Source organism: Dermacentor albipictus, chromosome 7, assembly GCF_038994185.2.
Source record: "Dermacentor albipictus isolate Rhodes 1998 colony chromosome 7, USDA_Dalb.pri_finalv2, whole genome shotgun sequence".
Classification (NCBI taxonomy): domain Eukaryota; kingdom Metazoa; phylum Arthropoda; class Arachnida; order Ixodida; family Ixodidae; genus Dermacentor; species Dermacentor albipictus.
The window spans coordinates 47,283,227-47,295,431 of record NC_091827.1 but is presented as its reverse complement, the minus strand read 5'-3'; the positions used below and the strand labels follow the sequence as shown (position 1 = coordinate 47,295,431).

At 47.9% G+C, this 12,205-nt stretch overlaps 2 protein-coding genes across 5 annotated transcripts in view; one reads left to right on the top strand and one right to left on the bottom strand.

Moving 5' to 3' along the window:
- Calx (sodium/calcium exchanger 3) overlaps nt 1-12,205 on the bottom strand; it is a 339,781-nt gene that overhangs the window by 310,555 nt on the left and 17,021 nt on the right. The gene's annotated exons all lie outside the window — the stretch shown is intronic.
- LOC139047827 (tetra-peptide repeat homeobox protein 1-like) lies at nt 2,622-7,974 on the top strand. Its single transcript, XM_070521962.1, has 2 exons — nt 2,622-2,660; nt 6,799-7,974. Exons 1-2 carry the CDS (start codon nt 2,622-2,624, stop codon nt 7,972-7,974), a joined length of 1,215 nt encoding a protein of 404 aa, XP_070378063.1.

Below are 12,205 nucleotides of genomic sequence, written 5' to 3'. Positions count from 1 at the left end.
GGACACGCTCAAACGGTGTGCCTTCTCTTTCAATCTGAAGATTCCCGTGGCGTACTTGCGAATACACGTACACAGAAGGGGCTAACGGCAAATATCCAAATGCGAACAATCCGTAAGCTTCTATCTGTGCTGGTCGGGAGGGGCGTATACGGACACAAGCATCTGCCGCGACGCGCCGTTTTAGTATATGTCGCCACGTTCCATCATTCAAACTTGGTCGCGCTTTTGGTCATGGGCCGTTTCTGTGTGACGTAATAGCGGGGCTGCCTTTCGTGCCGTGTTGGTGCAATTGACTTGCATACTGCGACATATATCGAATAAGGTGCGATTTTTTAGATTTTTAGAATATGGGAAGGAGGGGTGGGGGCAATAAAATGTGACTTCTTCAAATCTGTCATACAAGCCAGCTGGCTCAAGAAGATAATAACAATGTAATTGTTGAATTCTTAAGTACTTTTGAAAGTGACATTGTTAGCGGCAAAGCATGTCCGCCTCGATATACAATTCCTTTGCCAGAGGGTCACGTTCGATGCACTCGTAGCAGTGTTGTAAAAATAAAAGATCCTGTACAATTAAAAAAAGATAAAGCATGCTGTAGATGATAACTTTTTACACTAGTTCTTGCAGATAGGCCCATGCGTACTGTTTTTTCTTTCTAAAATAAGCTTCCGTGATCGTAAAGATGGCGTCTCTTGAAAACGAGCCAAGGAATCAAAACATTTATCGGCCAATAATGTTTATCACCATCATAATCATCCCTATCATCAACAACATCTAAAGGGAAAAAAAGTGACATCTACTCAAAATGTAGTGTGTAAAGTGACAAAGGGAACTCAAATGGGTTTCTCAGAAGAAAGAAGACGCCGCAGTTGAAGAAAAATTCGTCCTGGTAGGGGATCTCATTTGTCAGCAACAACAACGTTTCATAACCATAACTATTATCATCATCGCAGTGCGCCTAAAATACATAATGTCGGCGCGGTCGGCGTCAAATGTTTACGGACCATGGGATCTAAGAAAAGGATAAAATTACTCTATAAGCTGAATTGCCACGCGTACATTGTTTTACTTCAGATGTCACGTTCTATAGTAACGTTGGAGAACGACAAACACTGCCAAGAGTTAAAAATCTATCTCTTCGACGGGGGAAGTCGTGCGCAAAAAACAAACAAAAGAAAACTCTGCAGCACTAAGCTGCGACCGTAGCTGCGACCGAGGTCGTAAAATGTGAACGCACGGGTGAAAGTCCTGTGAGCTATTTTTACATGTCTGACCATACGTTCCGTAATATTGTACGTGGCGCTCGCCTATATTAGGAAACGCGGCAACAGTGTCGGCGCCGCGCGCACAAACTGATTAGATGACGCCCTTTCGCCATTGTATCGGCGACACCATACAATACATTTCGGACATAAGAGCAGGCGGAGCTTGCGCCGAGTGTTAACACCTACAATCCGGGAAACAAAAAAAAAACAGTGTCTATAGCAAAAACAAAAGGTAAAACAATGTATATATAGTACGTGTGACAATATAGATGTTCTCGAGGTTCACGACCACGCGGCCACGGTTTTACAAATCGTCCCACTCTAAACCCGGCAGCCGCGGGTGCCCTTATCGGCACACAAACGCCGTTTTCCTCCTCGAGCACCTCAGGTGAAAAGACCGCGAATTCCCAGCGGCTAAGCGAAGCCAGCGAGGCGCACGAATACGAGCCTCGCACGAGAGTATCTCACATTTCCACCGCCCCCCCCCCTTCCTCGACCCCCCCTCCTCCTCGTTTCCCCCCATATCTTCGCGCGCTCGGTCGGTCGACCGCAAATTCCGAGTCTCGCATCGCCGAGCAGTATACGCTCGTTAGCGCCGCCATCCGCCGGCTGCATCGGGCCCGATAAAGACGCGTTTCTCCGCAGAACGCGTGCACAACACTCGCGACAGCCGCGCCAGTGTCAAATGAGCGAGGGGGCGTTCGAGGCAGGGCCGGTCGGACTTCATCCTGCGCCGTAGCTAATAGAGATGCGCTGCAATAGCGAAGCGATTGTAGCCACATCATGGAGTTTTGCATCCCACAAGCTTAAGATCTGATTACGGGGCGCGTTGTAGTCGGCGAATCGGGATTATTATTGGCCTGCAGGAGGGGGGGGGGGGGGTAGGTGAGGGCAGGTTTCGTTAACGATGCGCCGGCAATGTACGGTACGCGAGGATTGCGGCGTTTCGCCCAGCGCACCGTGTGTGAAGCACGTGTACGATATGTGTGCACAAAGTGGTACGAAATATGTACGTAGAATGGTACACATTTCGCGTGTCTTCCTCGTCTTCTTTTTCTCTACTTTCTTGAGTCATTGCCTGTATTATAGCTAGTAGAGAGAGCTTTAGTATATCCGTAAAATGCACGGCAGTTTGTGGAATACCTCGACATTGAGCACACTGATTGGGGAGGACGTGAACAGCAATGCTTGTGGCGCCACCTTGAGACGCTAAGATATAACAGGTTTAATGAAAACAAAGCTCACAACGACTACAGAGCACACGAGACGGGGGTTGGTAGGAAGATGGAGGTCTCAGTTGTTGAACAGTAGTGGAACGAGGAATGGCACTACGGAGTCTAATTTTGTCACGGCAACATGTCTTCGTCGGGGCGGCAGTTGCTGCTGCGACGAAAGGCAAGTTTTCTGTACAGAACGCTGGCCCGAGCGACATCCATTACTCTACCAACGTGAAGCCCACATAACTGCTACACCAACGTCAGTGGTCTGCACAACGTTTAGCGAGAGTCGGCAGCAAGAATCGTTATAGTGCAGTGGACTCTCTACCCATTTCTGCGAGAACGATGACGCAATGCAAAATTTTTCTATGATGCTTTAGTTCACGAAATGGCGGCAAGAAGGCTCTAACATTCTTGCCATAGGGGTATCTGGTGTATCGGTATTCTGTAAACTGTAATATGTCTTTCCACAGGCTGTGACTCGCTACGCAGAGGTAGTGTTAGATTCCGTTTTCTTTTTTTTTCTCTTTTTTACATAGTTGGTAAAACACACAAAGCCGTACCACTTTTTATACTACCATCCGCGTTTCCGTTATTGTTCTGGCATAGAACAAACAACAATAAGCTGTCAGTAAATGTGTTACAGTGTACGGAACACCATAACACCGGAGGCACCGATGACAACAGCAGCGCTCACAACGTCAATTTGCGGCGCCTTCTTCAACCACACCACCTCAGAAAAACATTTCGCGTTGCGTCATTGTCCTTGCAGAATGACAAAACGGAAACAAGAAATGGAGAAACACGAATGGAAGTAATAGACGGGGAGCTCAACCGGACCGCAAAAGCCGCTTGGCTGGCTATCCTGCGTTGGGCAGAGAGAGAGAGAGAGAGAGAGAGAGACAGAGAAGGGAGGGGGAATGGCCAAAAAGACAAACGATGAGAGAAAGAGGACAACACCGACTTGAAAAGCACAAAGCAACGGTTAAATCGAAAAGCGCTCTGACGTGTATAGTCGTCCGCAGAGGCAGTCTCGCAGTCTTCTGTGCCGATAATCGGTGGGTGGTGCCGCTTCTGGGTTTTCTTCGCACGAAATGATGGTAGCTCGTGTAGCATTCCTCTGCCGAAGAGATGCCAACACAGTACTCAGTGTGTCGAGAACTTGAACTGTAACTTGAAGGGACCGTGTGAGGTGCTTGTTTGAAGGTGCGCGGATGACGTTCCAACAATGTTTCATTTTTTTTTTGTTTTACGTGCCAAAACCACTTTCTGATTATGAGGCACGCCGTAGTGGAGGACTCCGGAAATTTCGACCACCTGGGGTTCTTTAACCTGCACCTAAATCTAAGTACACGGGTGTTTTCGCATTTCGCCTCCATCGAAATGCGGCCGCCGTGGCTGCGATTCGATCCCGCTACCTCGTGCTCAGCAGCCCAACACCATAGCCACTGAGCAACCACGGCGGGTGACGTTCCAACAATGACCGTAGCACGTGTGCCACTTGTCTATTTGCATATGGCATCTAATTAGCAGGCGGAGTGGGTGTCAGGGCACGACGCGACTCCTTGACTACCTGTGCGCGCAATATTGCACGCCATTCTTGTTAGGCTGCATTCTGCTAGAAAGGTAGAACTCGTCCACAGAAAAAAAAAGAAAAAAAAAGTTATCCGCGGTGCTTTAGCGGTAAATGCGAGATAAATGCGTCCGCATTACGTCGCATTTCTTCGTAATGCCGACCCCATCCTTTAAACCGCATTAAAGAAAACACTGGACAAGTGTTGTTCGGACAAGCTATGGGACATTGACAAGAGAAGAGACGGAGTCAAGCGCGCTTGTGTCTGCCTCTTCTGTCGTCGCCGTCTTACATTAGTTAGCGCGCAAAAGCTATCTGTCAACGACGACACCGTTTCTTTTATTTTATATATATATATATATATATATATATATATATATATATATATATATATATATATATATATATATATATATATATATATATATATATATATATATATGTGTGTGTGCAGACGAATTCGCACTAGCAGATAACGTAGAACACGGTCGTAGTAACTACAGCATTTTTTTGTGCGCTCTCAGTTGACGTCAGCTTCACAAGATGGTGCCGTCAACGATTCTGCCTTGGGGCGTCTTGACAGGCATGCCTGTACGCCTTGTTTTAGGCACTATTAGAGCTCTCTATGTATATTCTGTCTGCGCGTCTCTCTCCAGGGTTTCTGTATTCAGTTAGGCTGCTGGACGCTTACGCACGCGCTACCTCCGATGTGGGCCATCATTTTTCACTGCCGCGTCATACGAAAAAAAAAAGATAAAAGAAGGAAGAAGAACGAGACGAGGATGTTAGCATGCTCCGCGCTATCTGTGCTTGACTTTCAACGGAAGCAGCGTTCGTCAGCCAGCTGAACTTCTACGCCTGTTTCCAGTCGCACGCAAATGCTATGCATATACGTCAGTATACTGACTCACAACTACATTACTCGTGGCCTTTGTGAGCTGCTTTTCATTTTCTTCCGCGCGCCTCTAGCATTTCGTTCAGTTCCGTCTTGAAACTGTGAAGCGCCTTTCATATTCAAAAAAAGAAAAGGAAACGATTTCAAGATGACGTACGTGAGAACCAATTGTTTTATTTTTAAAATTTCAGGGTGACGATCAACATTTCTCGCTTTTTTCGTTTTTCGACGACAAATCTGCAGAAGAAGGTTAGAGCGCGCAGATGGATGCTCCGTAAACGCGCCTGTCAAGCGTAGCAAAAACTTTCCTGAGGAACCTGGCATCTTGAGCTACCGCCTTTGTCATGAAGAAAGTTTCGCAGCAGCAGAACGTTAGAAAAAAAAAAAAAGGGGGGGGGGAATGCTTTTGACAATCAGCAGCAGCAGTGATGGCATTATGATTTTTTTTTTTTTGCGATGACGGGACAGCCAGCTGCACGCGAGACCTCGAGCTACAGCAAAACTTCCTTGCGCCCCCTTACCAAAGGAAATATTTCCTAAATAAAGAAACGAAAATATTAAATGAAAAGAAAACTAAGATCACGAAAGCAGTTGCACCTACAGTTCGGTCATGTAACAACGTCCTCGCTTGTTCATTTAAACTTGAAATGCCAATTGTGTTCTAAAACACGTCATTTACAGTGACAAGTGAACGACAGCACGTTACAACAAATCGGTCAGCCGAGGGCAAGCAAATGGAGCCTGAGTGGGCCCGACGTTTCGACAAGAATCGATTAATTATGCTTCCTTAGCTGTGCAATATTATTGGTTTAGGCGGAAATAAGACCCGGCTATCTCAAAATGTTAGCTAAGAAAAAAAGGCAACGAAATTGCAAGACTGTCAGAAAAAGTCTGTCACGAAACAACGAAATACTTAGTTGTCTTCGTAGGGAAAGGGACGTATCAGGCTAAAGACAACGTTTAGACGAAGGCACTTTTCTTCGGCAAGAGCTGTATAAGGCCTGGTCGAACTGCGCTTTGAAATGCGTTTATTTATTTCTTTATTTATCTTGCTTCTTTATATACATGCAGGCGATTTCCATTTCTCCCGCTTTCTACAAAGGCCAAGTTGTCGCGATTTTGTAGACTATATTTTTTGTTGTACGTCTTTTACTTACGCGATATTTATTTATTTTCTAAAGTGGTTTATCGAAGTATTCAGTGGTAGTTTTTGAGTTACCTTTGTTTGATCTTGCCCTAACTGCGACGAAGATTGCAACGCATCTTGGTTTCTTGTAGTAACTCTTGTTAGGACTAGCCAGTGTCTAACCACGTGCGATCGATAATGCGGCCGTTGTGACACAAATTGGGAAAACAATGTTCTACTCTTTCCGCCTACGTAACGTCCAAGCACGCCTTTAAGACACCGAAAAAAAATAGCCTAAGGTTTCTCTTGACCATCCACTGCCGATCATATCTCTTCCATAACTGTGTGAACTCTGTATTGTGATAGAAATTATATGGACACTCCAGACGCATTTCCGCCGTTATAGTCGTTGGCGTCGCCGTGACGTTTTCTAATAATCACCTGTTAAGCGAACGCTCCGCCATCTTGGGATGGCAGTTTTTTAAGCTGCCCCAGTGGCTATGGCAATTCTGTTGTTGAGAGGTTGCAAGTTCGATTGCCAGCCGTAGTGGTCACATACCAATGGGGACCGGATGCCCAAAATATTCCTGCAGTACGTACCTCACGGTGAATGTCGGCGTTAATACGATCAGAATGCCAGCAACGCCTCATGTATAAGCCGAGTACTGCAGTCGGACTCCTCTCTCGCGCTTACCCTGAGGAGTACATCTGCGCCATTTAAGTGCGCGCACCAAGTTCCGGGCAATGTCCCGGGCAAACTCCCGGCCAAACTCCCGGCCAAACTCCCGGCCAAACTCCCGGCCAAACTCCCGGCCAAAGTCCCGGACAAAGTTCCGGACAAAGTTCCGGACAAAGTTCCGGACAAAGTTCCGGACAAAGTTCCGGACAAAGTTCCGGGCAAAGTTCCGGGCAAAGTTCCGGGCAAAGTTCCGGGCAAAGTTCCGGGCAAAGTTCCGGGCAAAGTTCCGGGCAAAGTTCCGGGCAAAGTCCCGGGCAAAGTCCCGGGCAATGTCTCGGGCAAAGTCCCGGGCAAAGTCCCGGGCAAAGTCCCGGGCAATGTCTCGGGCAATGTCTCGGGCAATGTCTCGGGCAAAGTCCCGGGCAAAGTCCCGGGCAATGTCTCGGGCAAAGTCCCGGGCAAACTCCCGGCCAAAGTCCCGGACAAAGTTCCGGGCAAAGTCCCGAGCAAAGTTCCGGGCAAAGTTCCGGGCAAAGTTCCGGGCAAAGTTCCGGGCAAAGTTCCGGGCAAAGTTCCGGGCAAAGTTCCGGGCAAAGTTCCGGGCAAAGTTCCGGGCAAAGTTCCGGGCAAAGTTCCGGGCAAAGTTCCGGGCAATGTTCCGGGCAATGTTCCGGGCAAAGTCTCGGGCAAAGTCTCGGGCAAAGTCCCGGGCAATGTCTCGGGCAAAGTCCCGGGCAAAGTCCCGGGCAAAGTCCCGGGCGAAGTCCCGGGCAAAGTCCCGGGCAAAGTCCCGGGCAAAGTCCCGGGCAAAGTCCCGGGCAAAGTCCCGGGCAAAGTCCCGGCCAAAGTCCCGGTCAAAGTCCCGGACAAAGTTCCGGGCAAAGTTCCGGGCAAAGTCCCAGGCAAATTTCCGGGCAAAGTTCCGGGCAAAGTTCCGGGCAATGTCCCGGGCAATGTCCCGGGCAATGTCTCGGGCAAAGTCCCGGGCAAAGTCCCGGGCAAAGTCTCGGACAAAGTCTCGGACAAAGTCTCGGAAAAAGACTCGGACAAAGTTTCGGACAAAGTTTCGGACAAAGTTTCGGACAAAGTTTCTGGCGAATCCTGGGCAAAGTCCTGGGAGAAGCCCGTCTCCGTTGTGCCAAGCATTGGTAACACGTTGAGGAACGACAGGAAATCGAAATTAATGCGCGGGCCCTCAGCCACTAAGCTTATACCATAGCCCCCTGTACCACTTCGGGATGCTAATAACAATCAATGTGTAAACTTACTAAGCGTCATTATTATTCGGCAAATCAATTCGACGGAAGTCCGCAAGGTGAAGGATATTTCATGGAAGGAAAATAATTGTCATCCGTCGGGCTACAAAGGGAACCCGTACGAGTTTCTCAGAAGGAGGGTTTCGCGGTTGAAGGCAAAAATGCGTGCTGATCCGGGAACAACGGCTTTCCGGGGCGGTTCGCTGCACCATCTGAGCTAACCTAGTTCAGATATTATCCACTTACCATCGGAGTTAACATCAGCCATTTTCGAGTAACAAATTCGCTCACACTTCTTTCTTGTGTGCGATTTTGTCGCGCCACTTCATTTCCCCAATGTTTCATATTACATCGTATACCTATAGCCGAAAATCTTATATCGCCATTGCGTGCGAACATAAATAGTACCACTAGGCCACCCCCATGCGATATAGGTTTGTAATTTCTTTTCTGGATCCCAGATGTCCCCAAGCCACTTTCTTGTAGCTTTTTATCTCGAGTCCATCGACTGAGTGGGACGAATAAAGCAATAATTGATTCAACCAGGAGGCGATACGAGGACGTGGCCGAATTATTAGAACACTCAAAGCGCAGGACATTGAGAATGGCAAATCGGTTCTGCGGAAATAAGCAAGGCGGCTCAATTTTAATGAAAAAAAATAAACGTTGATAACTATGTGCGTAACAAAGCCGTGCTCAAATTAGAGTCCATACGCTGCGTTCTTTGTGAAGGAATTCGTATTAGAAGTGCATTCGCATGGCGTTACACGTAGTGACACTATTAAAGAAAAAGGAAATAAAGAAACTAAGCATGCTACAGTGCTGCAGCATTCAGAGAATCATGATCACAGCTTGCAAGCCAACCGTGTTGGGAAGAAGACGATAACAGACACGGCAGCCGCGACTATACATATTCTTAAAAGCAGTGACGTTTACGGCCCCAAGTAGAAGCCTGGCTCGTATTCATACTGCGAGCAGCTGGGGCAACCACAGTACGCGCACGTCTGGAGTCGTGACGTTGCAATTTCGTTGTTTCAGAGATTTCAGTTTACGGCGACAGCCTTGCGGAGGTGACAACAGAAACCAGTATAGGGCGTTCCGGATGAACACTGCTTCACACATCTACTTCATTAGCGTCATGAGCTTCAATCGCAATGCCATTTACGAACTACTCGCGAATTACGTCCATGGCACAGCACTTGTAGAGAGCGACTTTCGTGCACATTTCTTAACGGCCGTTGTAACATAGAATGTGCATTAACGGAGATAACCGAGGCAAAAGACGCGTATACTGTTGCACGTGCAGTTTTGCGATTGTCACGAGGCTATCAACATTGCCAAATTTCAAACCATTCTGTTCAGTTGATTTTCTATGTTGTGCGTGTACGAAGAAAAACAAGAGAAAGAGAGACAGTTTTATAAAACCAAAATATTAAAGTGTTAGCATTCTTAAAGGGACACTAAAGTGAAAAATGATTTATTCTGCATCAATAAATTACTGTTTTACAACACCAAAAACACCACTCTTACAACCATAAGACGTTTGGTAAGCCAGAAAAAGCGCAAGAACGAAATACGGGTGGCGACGTCTACTTAAGTTCCCACACCTGGGGGCTGTGACGTCTTGGATTTTGATGGCATCTTCTAGGGCCTACTAATTATATATAGCGGGACAGATTGACTACATTGTGTTCTAAAGGAACCAAATACTAAACATGGCAAGTTTAGGGAAGCTTTATTCAGCCAACGCGGCCCAAATTCGGAAACATATTTTGGAATCCCTGACGTCACGCTGACGTACCGGCGCTGGGGTTTCGGCGCGAAATTCAAATAGTGGTACTTAGACCTTCATTTTCTCATCCAATATTCAAACTATTCTTTTGAAATGACTGCCTGCAGGGTTATCAAACAATGCTTCATTAGTGCAAACTGATTTATTGTTTCGCTTTAGTGTCCTTTTAAGGCATTTCACGTGCTTTCCAGGGAACGGTCGTCCGTGATCCGTGGTCGTCGAATGAGTCCCGCATAAGGCTGCTCTCTATAGGGCTCGAAAACAACCATTGGATCAACTTGAGTCACTGATCCTGTGGCAGTGTGTACATATGGGCCGCTCCTCAACTAACCTCTTTCTCGCCGACACGGCCGGGTCACTGTAGATGCGTGACTACGTCACGCATACTCTTTGACGCCGACATGACGCACTGCATAGGAGCCGCTCGGCCTGCGCCGCCAATCAATGAATTAATATAGGTGAGTAAATACAGGTAAATATAGGTGAGTGCCCTTGAGGATGTGGGAATCTGGAATGACGAGAAAGATCATTTAAAATGTTTTTCCGCATCTGCGAGGAATCGAGCCCACTTCGCAAGGGTTCTTCAAGGTCAGCAACCCGAGGCATTAGCAGGCTGCGCCCTGAATGCATTGGGTATATGCGCCGCTTTTCAATGAGCTGTTTTCGCCCCATCGCTTTAGTGAGCTGCGCCGTGAATGCATTGGCTACGTGCCGCTCTTTACTGACTCTCTCGCCCACTTGGGTCGCCGAGTATGTGCCACTAGGTGTTCGGCAGGCGAGGGAAAAATTCTCGGCGTTCGCAGGCAACACCACGCCCTGCTTCTCGTCTCGGAGGCCAGGCGCAGGCTTCTCGGCAGCGTCACTAGATGGCACGGCGTGTCCAGAAAGAAGAGCGAGAGAGGAGCCTGGTTGCCGCGTGAACGCCCAATCACACGTGCGCTTGCCGGCGCGCCTATAGGCAGGTTGCGAACGTAGTTCCCGCGCCTACTAGGGCGCCCCTCGCGGCGGCGAGCGCGGAACCGGCAGGATACGACCGGCCCGCTTGCGTTCGGAAAGCCTGTATGTGCACTGTTTCGCGCGTAGCTGTTGCCTTTTCTGAGCAATGCCGAAGTGCAATCCGAGCTGTTCAGTAGTGGGCTGCAACAGCACGTACACCAACTCACGAGGAACAAAGTTTTACAGGTTTCCAAGCCGACCGTATGAAGCAGAACGGCGTCAACACTGGATAGCGCTCGTCCGACGGCATAAGCTGTTTTATGTTCCGGCGTTATGCCAACTGCGTTATAACGCTGAATTCTTTGCTTTTACAGCAATGATGGCAGCAACGCGACACCTGCAGTCAGTGGCGTAGCTATAGGTCGTCTGACACCCGGGGCCCGTAGGTCTTTCTTCCCCCTCTCCCCCGGGTTTATTCGAGGAAGGCGAGGATATCAACAATTTCCGTGTGTCTCCAGACGTATATATGACACCCCCCCCCCCCACTGGCCCCTTGCACCCGGGGCCCACGCCCTAACCCCCCCCCTCCCCCGTTGCTACACCACTGCCTGCAGTGCGTACCAGGATAGACCTTTCAGTTTAAGGAAACTTTTGGGCCCTTGGCCAACAACGGCCTTGCAGAAGAGCGCTTTAAAAGCACTAAAGACTTTCTTTGAAGACAGCGGCATCGCTGGACGCTATTAGTGCTTTCATTGCTCTGTTCATTTCAATGTGACTCTATATATCCATCTGTTTGGGAATTATGTTATGTTGACTACTTTGTTGTGACTGTGAATGATTGTTTACACGATGTATATACCACCCGCTGACTAGACAATGTGCTATTAGGCAACAGTATCGTTTGTACTTTTGATACTTTCGACTACATAAGTGTGGAGACATTTGCCATGTATACTGTATGTACCCGCTGATCCGCTGACTAGAAAATGTGTTATTAGGCGACAGTATCGTTTCTACTTTTGAGACTTTCGACTACATAGGTGTGGAGACATTTGCCATAGTCTTCCTGTGGAAACGTTGCTTTATAAGTCCTGGTGCTTGTGTGAAATGATTATTTGATATGTAACCGTGAACCCTGAATGATGTATGACGGAACCACCCAAGAGATAAGGAGTAGCCGGCGCCTTAAATTGCGCGCCAACATCTCCTTATATCATATCAATAAATAAAAAAAAATAAAAAAAATGCAGCAAACAAAGTAGTTTGTTCCCACACTGTACCGCAGTAAAGCTGGGGAACTCTTTCCCAATCCTGTCCCATTCAAACAGCGCTAGGGCTTGCCGAGAGATTTGAGGAGGGGTTGCAGCCGGCTGAGCTGGCATACACCCTTCTGCGCCCAGCATATCAACGAAGGGGCAGTTGAGATCGCCAAAACTTTTGACAACGTGGTTTATTCGAACCTCCTT